Here is a 15751-nt window from a genome sequence, read left to right on the forward strand (position 1 = left end):
TGCTGTGGGTTTGTTGTGTTCATACGTCACTTCCAACAGAAGCGCTTCGCACAGAAGGGAAAGCTGTTGTGTTTGTTATTGAGTTTCATAAATATTCTTCTCATTATTGCTGTAGTGCTGTTGTCAAGCACATAACTAGCTAATATGGTGTGTTGTCGATGTTTATGTGTCTTTAAATTTAATTTTAGTATAATTTGCCTTTTAATGTTTGTGTAGATTCAGAGAATAGTTCGCTAATGCTAAGCTAAATCAGTGGAAAGCTGCATTGCCACTGTGGCAGAAGAATTGTTAAGAATTCCGTTTACCATTCACGTTTATTCTTTTTGAAAATTATTTTATCCAAAGTGACTTACAAGGCAGAAATCTGTCTATCTATCTATCTATCATCTGCATTAGACCATTTAACATACATATAGATTGATAGTTTATCATAAATACACACACACACACACTCATATATATATATATATATATATATATATATATATATATATATATATGCCAGCATTATACAGATGGATATATATTGTTTGGTATACTATTAGATGTTTTCCAGTGTTTTTGTTCTGAAAGTGTCTGTTCTCTTCCTCCATCAGTTCTCCTTCAACATGTTCGAGCCCCATGTGGGTCGGGTCTTCCAGAACCGTTTCTCCACCCAGTACCGCTGTTACTCTGTGTCCATGCTTGCGGGGCCCAATGACCGCTCAGATGTGGAGAAAGGAGGGAAGAGTATGTTGTAGTCTAAAGATGTGTATTTTGCCTATAAAATAAGTTTTCTCATTTTCAGTGATCCTCAGGAAACTTGTTTTAATGCAGATATCATGTTCTTTTTCAGTAATTATGCCCCCATCTGCTTTGGACCAGCTGAGTAAGTCAGCTGCAGTGAATTAAACATGAAATACTTTCCATCTTTACTGTCATCTTGTGTGTTTTGATTTCACCTGGTAACTCTTTTCAGGCAGACTTAATATCACATACCCCATGCTGTTCAAACTCACCAATAAGAATTCAGACAGAATGACACACTGTGGCGTTCTGGAGTTTGTGGCCGATGAAGGAATCTGTTATCTCCCCCACTGGGTATGAAACTTCAAAACACTACCTGATTTATGACAGAAATGTTTCTATATCTTGATTAGCACACTTTGCTTTAGACACACTATTATTCACGATTTTAAAATATCCATATGGATCATGTTTATTTTATCCTCAGATGATGCAAAACTTGCTGTTGGAAGAAGGAGGTTTGGTCCAGGTGGAGAGTGTCAATCTCATGGTGGCCACATACTCCAAATTTCAGCCTCAGAGTCCAGACTTCCTGGATATCACAAACCCTAAAGCAGTGTAAGATAAAAAGATGCCAACTTTTAACGTGAAATTAAAACATGGTTGTGCATTTTAATATTTTCTCTTACGTTATTTATTTTGGCAGATTAGAGAATGCTTTGAGAAATTTTGCCTGTTTGACCACAGGAGATGTGATTGCAATCAACTATAATGAAAAGGTGAATATGTCTATTACATATTATGGTGGATTTGTTACACTCAAAGGGATAGTTCACCCAAAAATGAAAATTCTCTCATCATTTACTCATACTCATGTCATCCCAGATGTGTATGACTTTCTTTCTTCTGCTGAACACAAATGAAGATTTTTAGAAACATATTTCAGCTCTGTAGGTCTGTACAATGCAAGTGAATGGTGGCCAGAACTTTGAAGCTTCAAAAAGCACATAAAGGCAGCATAAAAGTAATCCATAAGACTCCAGTGGTTTAATCCATGTCTTCAGAAGTGATATGATAGGTGTGGGTGAGAAACAGATCAATATTTAAGTCCTTTTTATTATAAATGTTCATTTTCACTTCATTCGTTTTTTTGTTTTTGACTATTCACATTCTTCATGCATATTGCCACCTAATGGGCAGGGAGGAGAATTTATAGGGAAAAAAAAGGACTTAAATATTGATCTGTTTCTCTCCCACAGAGAATTTGGATTTAACCACTGGAGTCGTATGGATTACTTTTATGCTGCCTTTATGTGCTTTTTTTTAAGATTAAATGTTTTGGACCATGTTGACTTGCATTATATGGACCTACAGAGCTGAGATATTCTTCTAAAAATCTTTGTGTTCAGCAGAAGAAATTAAGTCATTCACATCTGGGATAGCATGAGTGTGGGTATTTTGGGTGAACTATACCTTTAAGAGTGGCAAAAGTCCTGATGAACTAAACCAGAAATTCCTCTCTTCCAGATCTACGAGTTACGTGTCATGGAAACTAAACCAGACAAGGCCGTGTCCATCATTGAGTGCGATATGAATGTAGGAATGTTTTTTTTTTTTTTTTCACACTGTTTACATAATATACACATATAGAATGTGATATATTTTATACAGGGTGAATTCAAATGTCACTATAAAGTACATTTCCTGAAAGAGCAATGAATCGTACCTCTATGTACAAAATCCCATACACAATATCTCTGATTAAAGCATTTCTTTTTGCCTTCAGGTGGACTTTGATGCTCCTCTTGGTTATAAAGAACCAGAAAGACACATGCAGCATCCTGAAGAACCAACTGTATGTTCTGACGACACCAACACATTATACTTTATCATGCTGTAACTTAGTGTTGTGAACATAACTCACAAATATGTTTATGCTGATGTTTATCTTCTGCTTGTAGGAGGAGGAAACAGATCCCAGTAACTATGAAATGGACCTTGGCTTTAGAGTAAGTCAAAGATCATCATTATTGTAGTCTTGTGATTTGTGGTCCATCTTCATATAGGTTTTGAAATTGTAAGTTATCTTCCTTCTCTAATATTTTTTGTCTGTAGGCATTTACAGGCTCTGGGAATCGTCTAGATGGGAAGAAGAAAGGCATTGAGCCCAGTCCAGTACCCATCGACCCCAGTGACATCAAACGGTACATGCCTGTCTCTGCGAGATCACCATTTCTCATTCTCACCGTCCAAGCTCAGCTTTCACTTTAATAATTGCTGTTTTTCTTACTGTAGTGGAATTCCTAACTATGAGTACAAAATCGGAAGGATCACCTTCATCCGAAATGCAAGACAACAGCCCCGCAAGATAGACACGGTGAGTGAAACGATTACTCAAATATATAGTTCAGGACAAGGTTCAAATTACTGAACTTATTTGACTTATGTATTGAAAGTAATTTCATTAAATCAACACGAAGGAAGAAACACAGGATTTTCAAGTTTGTCACAAATTTAGTTGTGTTTTGCAAATCTCTTCATTTTAATCATCGTTTTGTTTTTGTGTCCAGGATGAATCTGCCAGTAACTTCATTGCATTCTCTGGGGAAGGAAAGTCCTTGCGCAAAAAGGGCAGAAATCCGTGATCTCAAACACACACAATTCAGCCAGACGCATCAGATAAATCAACTACAATATGCGTATTGGAGAGTCTCTCAACATGGACACTTTCCATACAGACCTGACAGATATACCTGGAATTTTTTCAGAACGTTACAATTGTTGTTTTACGACTGGTTTGATATTTTGAATCCATGGTTTTACAAATATTTGGAAAATGCAAGCCAATGACTAAACACTTCCTCTTTAATACATTTACATGCATAATTTAAATAAAGATTACCCTGCAATTCATCAAAACAGAGTTGCTGTCTATTATTGACATTATTTTAACCCTCCTATTGTCTTATGGTAATTTTTGACCCGTGACAGGTAAAGAATACGCTATAAATACCGCATAGTTTTTGGGACTGGAACCAATCGGTGTGAAGTTGTCAAGACCATCATAAAAAGAAAGTGATTTTAAAAAGTGATTTTAGCCATTCTAGAATTTGTAATGACGGTATATTTTCGACATTTTAGAATCCGTTGGATTAGCCACGCCCCCTTTCCCCACAACCCCGCACTCCAAAGATATCAAATGAGCTTTATTGACCGACGCGAGCAGAAACAGTTGTCAAAAACAGCGGCAGCAAAATAGCGCCCTCAATGGACAACTGTTATGAGCAATATGGCATAAAAATGGCATTATGCCTTAATAATTCGCTGCAACTACAATACAGAGAACGTGCAAAATTATTGACAGGCAGAAAGCGTAATTGTCCGCAGCTCGTGGACACATTTTGTTGAGTCCAGAGCTGTCACAGTGAGATATCTCATGACACTTATATTATTAATATCTTTCAGGGAGTAGTTTTTAATTGTAAATTAACTGTTTAAGAGAAATAACAATTAAAAAATGTTTTTCCTTCCATTATCTTAACGGGTCAATTTTTAGCCAGTTGTGACATTTCACCTTTAGACTTAATTAGACTAGTCTTTTGTACATCTATGAATCAAATCTGACCTAAACATATTTCAAATTATCTTCAATTTAGCCCCTACCCCCATACTGTTTTCTAGCTCCTCCACCTGCTCCACTGGGTACTGCATCTTTCCCACAAATGTTACTTTTCACTCAAATGGGTTTTGTGCACACGTCCACACACACAAACGCACAAAGAGAGAGTATTTTAAGTTTTGAACAGGTAATATTTTAGCAAATAAGTTTACTAATATGATTTTATATGACGATAAAAGGCCTATTGGATGTCATTTTCTCCTAAAACATTAGATGGCAGAAAGAACTACTGCTGCAACTTCCTAAACCCCTGTAACACTGCAACAAATTGTTTAACATTAGTGGGAAGAAATGGATTTGTTGCAATGGACATGCAAAGTGGGCCCGCTTTGACTGCTGGAAAAGGCCATAGAGATTAATTTGTGAAATAAGCATGTACTAAAATGTTATCTAAAATTTACACAGTTAATTTCTACAAGCAGAGCTAATCAGAGATTGTTGTAATATAGTTAAGATATTATAAAGTGCCAAAAGTGATTGAAATAAATGTAAATTCAGACATCCCAGTTTTATTACATTTATAAACTTATTCTTTAAAAATAATGTTACTCCACAAATATTCAATATCTGTCTTTTTTCCCCATCATTATTCATGTTTGGACCACAATAAAGCTTTTCATTAAGGGGGGTTTTTAGTGCAGTTGTACACTAATCAAGAATTTATGCATTTAGAATGGTTTTCAATACGGGTCAAAATGACCCGAAGGACAAAAGGACGGTGCAGTTTCTTAAGACAATAAGACGGTTAAGAAAACATGCCACTTATAAGTGATTTACATGACTAGATGTGTTATGGGGCTTTTTAACCTTTCTTAACAGGGAAAATTATATGGTAAGTGTGCAACCTTCAGCATCACAGCTCTGACTAAAGAACTTGATTTTATCTGCATTAAGCATTTATTTAATTGAAAGAAATCTGAGACAATTTTGTAGCCTTAATGCAAAAAGCAAGAGGTCTTTGGAGATGCAGGTACAGGCAATACTGTAGTATCTGTTCAGTTAAACAATTCTAAAATGTAACAACTGACCCACCAAACTACAACTTGATGGCAACATTAACATGGTGTTACAGAAAATGTGTGGGGTTAAAAATGTCAGTGTGTACCTCTCAATAATTTGACCTTTCAAAACACACAATCAAACCAAAAGCCTTATATTACAGTCAGAATTAAAAAAAAAAAAAAACGCTTGTTCCCCATTAGTTTAAATGGACTCAGTGCTTTCTTCTGATCACAAAGTTTTGTTCACTAGTTCAGGTATCAGAATTGTACTTCCAGATGGCAAATTCTCCATTGTCACTGCAGGTCGCGAGCAGTCCTGCCTCCTTTGGATGCCATGCCACGCAATTGACGTCCTGACTGTGCGCTTTGGGCGTGTGGGCCGACAGGAAGAAGATGGGCTTCTCAGGGTCAGCTGTGGGGTCTTCGGTGAACACACGGACTCCATCATCACCACACGCTGTGGCCAAGGCACCGGTCAGATGACACCTTGAAATGAGAGTGAACAAAATATAATAAAACATTCTATTTAATACAAAATGATCCCCATAAAAGCAGATTTCCACAAAAGTTAAATTAGGCATCATATTTTGATTTAAAACCAGAGTGCGTTAAAGACTAGCAATAGAACGATGGATCATCCAGGGCTATGTTTCCCAAAAGCATTGCAAACTTAAGTTGATCGTAGAGACCATTGGGGCCAATGGTTTCTATGATCTACTTAGGCTTACAATGCTTTTGGGAAATGCAGTCCAGGCCAATTAATCGGCTGATATTGAACTATTTTGAGATTTTCGACATCAGCCAAGATAATGCACATTTTCAGTATTTTGAGTAATTATTGTGTAAATGTATTTAATTAAAAAAAGCTTTGCGTACATATTATTGTAATGTACCATGCTTGTGCCCCTTCTTGGTGATCTTACCATGCAACATCATACACCGTTCTCCCGTGGAATCCAGACAAGGTACAAACACACTTCCACGACTCTTCGGTCGAACCTACAGTGATGTCAACATTACCTCCAATTTCAAACCAAGAGTTTAAGACTATATCACTGTAAACATTTACAGAAAAACAATATAACATACAAAATATTGAGCCAAACTTTCATAAAAACGTACACGACAACTATATACATCATATACCATCTCCAGGCGTGGACTCCTTCCAGATCTTCACAGTACGGTCATCACTACAAGATACCAATCTCTGTCCCTCAGGGTCAAAGGTCAGACTCCAAACAGTGGATGAATGTCCCTCTAATGTTGCTCTACATTCCCAGTCATCATCTTCCTCTTTATAAATGCACACCTTGTTGTCATAGCTGGCTGAAGCAAGAAGCTGAAAAAGCAAATGAATTTCACTCTTTGAAATATGTATGATAAATACAGGTATATGATTTGAAGTGTCATTTGATGACAAAACTAGTAGATGACATGTTTTATCACTTATTCTGTGAGATGTTTTGCTTGCAACGTGTGCTTGTGAATGTTTTGTTAAAATAACTTACCCTTGGTTCGATATTTCTTCTAATCCAAATAACATACAAACATTTGTAAGTGTCCACTTTTTGGGCCACTGTAAGTCTGAAAACCTTCAAGGAATATTCCAGGTTCAATACAAGTTAAGTTTAATTAACAGCATTTTTGGTGTTATGGTGATTACCACGTCCCTCCTTAATTAAAAAAAAGGTTACAGTACATTTGAAGTGAATGGGTTTTCAAAAGTATTGCTACAAGATGTAATATATGTTTTGTAGTGTGATAAAATCGCTTACCTAATCTGTGTAAAGTTATACCCAATAAAGTGATTACAGTGTTTTGTTGTCATGGCAACAAAGCTGTAATATTGAATATATTGAACTTCGCACAGATACACTAAAATCATGTTAACATGTACAATGTTCACATCTTGTACCAATACATTTAAAATGGATTGGCCCCATTGACTTCCATTTCAAGTGCCTCACTGTAACCCAGATTTGTGCAAACATTTTGCTTTTTTGAACTGAGCTTAACTGGTACTGACCCGGAATATTCCTTTAAGAATGAGAACAACAGATTACCCATGTGTGTAAATGTGGATGTGTGAAGGTCAGAAAGGTCGTACCTCCTGTGTCGGGTGCCAAACAACATGCTTCACGTCCTGTGTGTGTGAATTCACAACACTCACACACTCATATTCATCTTCCTCATCCACTAGAAAGAAAAGTGTGAACTATTCCATTCAGGCCAGAGAAAGCATAAACCACAAACTGAGCACGAAATGCAACCACCAACGTACCTTCCCAGATCCACACACTTTTATCCCTACTGCAGGTGGCCAGTAAGTTTCCGGACGGAGCCCACGCTACACACTTCACCTCATTCTCATGACCTTCTAGCACTGTCAGAGTCTGGAAAACACAAACAACTGACATGTCAAGCGGGCAGGAAGGTGAAGTCATTAATCACATGAGTCTAATGCCATAAAACAAAAAACCTCAAAATCATCATTGGTCTTCTTCCAGATGCATGTGGTGGCATCAAAGCTTGCTGATGCCAGATATTTGCCGCAGGGTGACCAGGCCACCTTTCTGACCGTACGCTGATGACCATCAGCCAGAACGCACTTACATTCCCAACTGTCTCCTGAAAGATAAGAGGAGAAAAATAAGCATATTTCCCCTTGAAATTCTCTTTAACATGCAAAAAGTTCTGTTTTAGTGAGGATTCAGGAAATTCACCTGTCCAGCAGAGTTATTCTAGACCACTGGACACATTTGACTGTTGCTTTGCTTACAAAAAAAAAGTACAGTGGCGGTATCATGGTATAGTGATGGCATCAGATGGCAATAGCATGGTACTGAATGACGACCATATTCATGTACCATGGTATTTGTATGGTACTCCAAGGTACTTCAAAGAATACAATTGTATTATCATGGCACACGGCCAAAAATCATGATACTTACAGTTGAAGTCAGAAGTTTACATTCACCTTAGCCAAATACATTTAAACTCAGATTTTCACAATTCCTGACATTTAATCGTAGAAAACATTCCCTGTCTTACGTCAGTTAGGATCACTACTTTAACAGTAATAATAGAGAGAATGATTCATTTCAGCTTTTATTTCTTTCATCACATTCCCAGTGGGTCAGAAGTTTACATACACTTTGTAAGTATTTGGTAGAATTGCCTTTAAATTGTTTAACTTGGGTCAAATGTTTTGGGTATCCTTCCACAAGCTTCTCACAATAAGTTGCTGGAATTTTGGCCCATTCCTCCAGACAGAACTGGTGTAACTGAGTCAGGTTTATAGGCCTCCTAGGCCTCCTTGCTCGCACACGATTTTTCAGTTCTGCCCACAAATTTTCTATCGGATTGAGGTCAGGGCTTTATGATGGCCACTCCAATACCTTGACTTTGTTGTCCTTAAGCCATTTTGCCACAACTTTGGAGGTATGCTTGGGGTCATTGTCCATTTGGAAGACCTATTTGCAACCGAGCTTTAACTTCCTGGCTGATGTCTTGAGATGTTGCTTCAATATATCCACATAATTGTCCTTCCTCTTGATGACATCTATTTTGTGAAGTGCACCAGTCCCTCCTACAGCAAAGCACCCCCACAACATGATGCTTCCACCCCCATGCTTCACGGTTGGGATGGTGTTCTTCAGCTTGCAAGCCTCATCCTTTTTCCTCCAAACATAACGATGGTCATTATGGCCAAACAGTTTAATTTTTGTTTCATCAGACCAGAGGACATTTCTCCAAAAAGTAAGATCTTTGTCCCCATGTACAACTGCAAACTGTAGTCTGGCTTTTTTATGCTTGTTTTGGAGCAGTGGCTTCTTCCTTGCTGAGAAGGTTGTGTCAATATAGGACTCGTTTTACTGTGGATATAGATAATTATCTACCTGTTTCCTCCAGCATCTTCACAAGGTCCTTTGCTGTTGTTCTGGGACTGATTTGCACTTTTCGCACCAAACTACGTTCATCTCTAGGAGACAGAATGCGTCTCCTTCCTGAGCTGTATGATGGCTGTGTGGTCCCATGCTGTTTATACTTAAGTACTATTGTTTGTGCAGATGAACGTGGTACCTTCAGGCGTTTGGAAATTGCTCCCAAGGATGAACCAGACTTGTGGAGGCCCACGATTTTTTCTGAGGTCTTGGCTGATTTCTTTTGTTTTTCCCATGATGTCAAGAAAAGAGGCACTGAGTTTGAAGGTAGGTCTTAAAATACATCCACAGGTACACCTCCAATTCAGTACACCTCCTATCAGAATCTAATTGGCTAATCGTCTAAAGTTTTGACATCATTTTCTGGAATTTTCCAAGCTGCTTAAAGGCACAGTTAACTTAGTGTATGTAAACTTCTGATCCACTGGAATTGTGATTATAGTCAATTAAAAGTGAAACAATCTGTCTGTAAACAATTGTTGGAAAAATTAATTGTGTCATGCACAAAGTAGATGTCCTGAACAACTTGCCAAAACTATAGTTTGCTAATATTAAATCTGTGGAGTGGTTAAAAACATGAATTTTATTGACTTCAACCTAAGTATATGTAAACTTCAACTGTACATGGTACCAAAAACATGCCTTTACTATGGTACCACTACCCCAAAACAATTTAAGAATATGTAACCATGACAAAATCATGGCATTATCATTGTACCATGACCAAGAAACATGGAATTACCATGAAACCATGAACAAAAACTGTGGTACCATAACCAAAAAAATCTGGTAATAATATGTAACCATGATTAAAAAAAACATGATATTACTATGTTGCCATAGTATGTTACCACGATCATGTAGATTTACACTCTACAACATCAGGTAAATAAGACCCTTCCTCTTTGAACATGCCACACAACTCCTTGTTCATCGTATCTAGACTGGATTACTGTAATGCTTGCATTGCTGGCCTTCCTGCATGTGCAATTATGCCTCTGCAAAAGATACAGAATGCAGCAGCACGTCTGGTCTTCAACTAACCAAAGAGAGCACGTTACACCGCTCCTTGTCTCGCTTCACTGGCTGCCGGTTGCTGCACGTATCAAGTTCAAGGCTCTGATGCTGGCATACAGAATAGTCACTGGGTCTGCTCTGGCATACCTAAAATCATTCCCGCAGAGATACGTTCCCACCAGAAGCCTGTGGTCAGCTAATGACCACAGGCCTTGTTGTACCAACACAAAGAGACACCAAATACATTTTCTGGACTTTTGGCTTCACTGTACCTCATTGGTGGAACGACCTTCCCAACTCCATCCGTGAAGCAGACTCAGTCTCTGTCTTCAAAAAATGGCTAAAGACACATCTTTTCCATGAGCGCTTGACAATACACTCATAATATATATATATATATATATATATATATATATATATATATATATATATATATATATATATATATATATACACACACACCAATCAGCCATAATAACACAACAATAAAACCACCTGCCTAATACTGTGTAGGTCCCCCTCGTGCTGCAAAAACAGCGCCAACCCAATAGCATTCTGAGATATATTATTCTCACCACAATTGTACAGAGAGGTTATCTGAATTACAGTAGACTTTGTCAGTTCTAACCAGTCTGGCCATTCTCTGTTGACCTCTCTCATCACTTTAGTACCATGACCAAAACATGGTATCACTATGGTACCATGACCAAAAACATGGTATTACTATGGTACCATGACCAAAAACATGGTATTACTATGGTACCATGACCAAAAACATGGTATTACTATGGTACTGTGACCAAAAACATGGTATTACTATGGTACCATGACCAAAAAACATGGTATTACTATGGTGCAATGTCTAAATAACCATGGTATTATCATGGTACCATGACCAAAAACATGTTATTACTATGTTACAATGACCAAATAACATGGTGTTAAAATTGTACCATGACCAAAAAACATGGATATAAGAGGAAACAGAGACAAAAATATGTGTTACCATGGTACCATGACCAAAAACATGGTATTACTATTGGGGCTTTTCCACTGCACGGTACGGCTCGACTCGACTCAACTTTGCTCGCTTTTTGGGGGTTTTCCACTGTGGATAGTACCTGGGACCTGGTACTTTTTTAGTACCACCTCGGTCAAGGTTCCAAGCGAGCCGAGCCCATACTAAATGTGACGTAAAAACCCTGCAGATCACTGATTGGTCAGAGAGAATCGTCACTACCAGTGTCACTGGATTTGCAACATGGGACATCAACCCGCTAGTTTAAAAGTTAGCAACAGTGATAGCAGTATAATTTGTTCACGTGACTTTTAAATTGTAAAAAGAAATGGCTGTGCGCAAAACCACGCCATGGTCAATGAACGAGGTGCAGACGTTCCTCTCGTTAGTAGCCGAGGAAAGGATCCAATGAGAGCTGGATGGGGAGATGCGAAACGAAAAAGTCTTTCAGGAAGTGTCTCAGCAGCTGTTGGCCTACCAACAGCATAGGGAAAAGTAAAAAAAGTGACTACATTACCATCAAGGACCACAACAGCCGGAGTGGTTCAAACAGAAGAAAGTGGAAGTGGTTCGACCAAATGGACGCTATCTATGGCAATAGACTGGCGAGCAATGGGAGGGAGAGTGCCCTGGACTAGGCTTTGTTGGAGTCCACGATGGAGGATGGTACGTTTTGTTACATTAACTCTGCTTGAAAGCTTCACTTTATTTATTTTGTTGTGTGTTTGTGTTGCGTTTAAGATGATGTTGGAGTCTCACGGCAGTAGAGGCGGTGCAACTATGACGATCAGCCTATAATCCCACCCACGTTGAGGCGGCACTAAACTGCAGTGGAAAAGCATGCTCAGAAAAGTAAAGCGATTAGAGTCGAGTCGAACTGTAACCTGCAGTGGAAAAGTGCCATTAAGGTAACGTGAACAAAAACATGGTATTACTTTAGTACCATGGCCAAAAACATGGTATTACAATGCTGCCATGTCTAAATAACCATGGTATTATCATGGTACCATGACAAAAAACATGTTATTACTGTGTTACAATGACCAAATAACATGGTGTTAAAATTGTATCATGACCAAAAAACATGGATATACAGGTGCATCTCAATAAATTAGAATGTCGTGGAAAAGTTCATTTATTTCAGTAATTCAACTCAAATTGTGAAACTCGTGTATCAAATAAATTCAATGCACACAGACTGAAGTAGTTTAAGTGTTTGGTTCTTTTAATTTTGATGATTTTGGCTCACATTTAACAAAAACCCACCAATTCACTATCTTAAAAAATTAGAATACATCATAAGACCAATAAAAAAAACATTTTTAGTGAATTGTTGGCCTTCTGGAAAGTATGTTCATTTACTGTATATGTACTCAATACTTGGTAGGGGCTCCTTTTGCTTTAATTACTGCCTCAATTCGGCGTGGCATGGAGGTGATCAGTTTGTGGCACTGCTGTGGTGGTATGGAAGCCCAGGTTTCTTTGACAGTGGCCTTCAGCTCATCTGCATTTTTTGGTCTCATGTTTCTCATTTTCCTCTTGACAATACCCCATAGATTCTCTATGGGGTTCAGGTCTGGTGAGTTTGCTGGCCAGTCAAGCACACCAACACCATGGTCATTTAACCAACTTTTGGTGCTTTTGGCAGTGTGGGCAGGTGCCAAATCCTGCTGGAAAATGAAATCAGCATCTTTAAAAAGCTGGTCAGCAGAAGGAAGCATGAAGTGCTCCAAAATTTCTTGGTAAAAGGGTGCAGTGACTTTGGTTTTCAAAAAACACAATGGACCAACACCAGCAGATGACATTGCACCCCAAATCATCACAGACTGTGGAAACTTAACACTGGACTTCAAGCAACTTGGGCTATGAGCTTCTCCACCCTTCCTCCAGACTCTAGGACCTTGGTTTCCAAATGAAATACAAAACTTGCTCTCATCTGAAAAGAGGACTTTGGACCACTGGGCAACAGTCCAGTTCTTCTTCTCCTTAGCCCAGGTAAGACGCCTCTGACGTTGTCTGTGGTTCAGGAGTGGCTTAACAAGAGGAATACGACAACTGTAGCCAAATTCCTTGACACGTCTGTGTGTGGTGGCTCTTGATGCCTTGACCCCAGCCTCAGTCCATTCCTTGTGAAGGTCACCCAAATTCTTGAATCGATTTTGCTTGACAATCCTCATAAAGCTGTGGTTCTCTCGGTTTGTTGTGCATCTTTTTCTTCCACACTTTTTCCTTCCACTCAACTTTCTGTTAACATGCTTGGATACAGCACTCTGTGAACAGCCAGCTTCTTTGGCAATGAATGTTTGTGGCTTACCCTCCTTGTGAAGGGTGTCAGTGATTGTCTTCTGGACAACTGTCAGATCAGCAGTCTTCCCCATGATTGTGTAGCCTAGTGAACCAAACTGAGAGACCATTTTGAAGGCTCAGGAAACCTTTGCAGGTGTTTTGAGTTGATTACCTGATTGGCATGTCACCATATTCTAATTTTTTGAGATCTGGGTTTTTGTTAAATGTGAGCCAAAATCATCACAATTAAAAGAACCAAAGACTTAAACTACTTCAGTCTGTGTGCACTGAATTTATTTAATACACGAGTTTCACAATTTGAGTTGAATTACTGAAATAAATGAACTTTTCCACGACATTCTAATTTATTGAGATGCACCTGTAAGAGGAAATAGTGACAAAAACATGTTACCATGGTACCATGACCAAAAACATGGTATTACTATGGTAATGTGAACAAAAACATGGTATTACTATGGTATCATGATTAAAAACATGCTATTACTATGGTGCCATGTCTAAATAACCATGGTATTATCATGGTACCATGACCAAAAACATGTTATTACTGTGTTACAATGACCAAATAACATGGTGTTAAAATTGTACCATGACCAAAAAACATGGATATAAGAGGAAACAGTGACAAAAACATGTGTTACCATGGTACCATGACCACAAACATGGTATTACTATGGTAATGTGAACAAAAACATGGTATTAATATGGTATCATGATTAAAAACACGGTAATAATATGTAACCGTGATTTTAAAAAAATGGTATTACAATGTATTGTGCTATGGTCCCATGACCAAAAACATGGTATTACTATGGTGCCATGTCTAAATAACCATGGTATTATCATGGTACCATACTTATGGTACTTTTTTGTTAGAGAATATACAATCAATCACACTCAAACCCCTAAATGTCTTTCTAGTATCATCCTAGTCAACTGGACGTGTGAAACAACTAAACAGACATTCTGCAATGAACTGAACATGTTCACACTGATTTATACTCAACTGATCTTGACATGCATGATTGCTGTTAACACCTTAATCTTTAAGTGGATGGATTTAACGGATGATTCATCCTGTAAAACACATGTATGTGGTATATTTTACCTTCTTTGCCCCATATCCTTATCGCCCGGTCCCCGCCACATGATGCCAGCAGTGTGCCCGCGGGGTTCCACGAGACATACCAGCAGCGCGCGTCCGGGTGCGCGCTCACCCTCTGCATCAGCTCTAAAGCGCTCTTCATTTCAATAGGACTCTATGATATAATATTATATGAGATGTAAGCTGGGCAGAATGTAACTGTACCCACTCTCAAATGTCATGCAACCAAATAGACTTGTGTTTATCAGATCCTGTTCACTTCCTGCCCAGTTGTTTCGCTGATTTCAATAGTGCCATCCTCAGGACTGGAACTGCATTATCACGAGTTTTGCAGAAATTAAACTTTTTTATGCTGCCAAAGCAATAATGAATAAATATAATTTAAAAAAAAAAAAAAAAAAAAAAAATTAAATAAAATACTGCATTTCATATATATATATATATATATATATATATATATATATATATATATATATATATATTTATTTATTTATTTTATTTTATTTTTTTTTTTTTTTTTGAAAAGTTAATAAAGCTACTATTAAAACATAGGCTTTACGGAAATTGTATGGAACATAAATCAATAAAAACAACCAGATCCCGTGTCTTTGCATACTTTTGCATGTGCAGTCTTGTCTAATACTGACTTATTTTTTTAGTTATATGTTTTTGTTTTATTTCTTACATATTGTTGGTGTGCTATTATATTTTAGTTAAGTTTAATTATTTATTTATTCATTCATTAATTTACGTATTTATTCGTTGTGACACACACCACATAAGTGTTCTAATGACTGCTATATGTAACTGTTATATGTGTTGTAAAAATAAAAATACAATTCAATTTTGTATCGTAATTTTTTTATTTATTAAAGAAAAATAGCTCTTTTAAATGTTTGACTGTTGGGTTGAAAAATGCACCAAACTATGCATCAGTTTACATACTATGGT

The 15751-nt window shown here is 37.7% G+C and overlaps 2 protein-coding genes across 4 annotated transcripts; one reads left to right on the forward strand and one right to left on the reverse strand.

Annotated features, from left to right (window-relative positions):
- The first annotated feature begins 31 nt into the window (after positions 1-31).
- On the forward strand, positions 32-5630 carry LOC127415422 (ubiquitin recognition factor in ER-associated degradation protein 1-like). Of its 3 annotated transcripts, none has more exons than XM_051654129.1 (12): positions 32-147; positions 597-729; positions 836-868; positions 959-1080; positions 1214-1344; positions 1433-1505; positions 2254-2322; positions 2513-2581; positions 2688-2735; positions 2842-2930; positions 3022-3103; positions 3297-5630. In XM_051654129.1, the coding sequence occupies exons 1-12, from the start codon at positions 145-147 to the stop codon at positions 3369-3371; spliced, it is 927 nt and encodes a 308-aa protein (XP_051510089.1). In that variant the 5' UTR covers positions 32-144; the 3' UTR covers positions 3372-5630. The 3 variants fall into 3 exon arrangements, with proteins under 3 accessions (XP_051510089.1, XP_051510091.1, XP_051510090.1); XM_051654131.1 differs by having other exon boundaries at positions 44-65; XM_051654130.1 differs by having other exon boundaries at positions 48-70.
- LOC127415420 (probable cytosolic iron-sulfur protein assembly protein ciao1) lies at positions 5280-15074 on the reverse strand. The gene is made up of 7 exons (XM_051654126.1): positions 14804-15074; positions 7889-8037; positions 7691-7802; positions 7517-7605; positions 6553-6748; positions 6330-6405; positions 5280-5892 (listed from the first exon to the last, which is right to left on the reverse strand). Exons 1-7 carry the CDS (start codon positions 14940-14942, stop codon positions 5658-5660), a joined length of 996 nt encoding a protein of 331 aa, XP_051510086.1. The 5' UTR covers positions 14943-15074; the 3' UTR covers positions 5280-5657.
- Positions 15075-15751: the final 677 nt, after the last annotated feature.

Source organism: Myxocyprinus asiaticus, chromosome 24, assembly GCF_019703515.2.
Source record: "Myxocyprinus asiaticus isolate MX2 ecotype Aquarium Trade chromosome 24, UBuf_Myxa_2, whole genome shotgun sequence".
NCBI lineage: Eukaryota > Metazoa > Chordata > Actinopteri > Cypriniformes > Catostomidae > Myxocyprinus > Myxocyprinus asiaticus.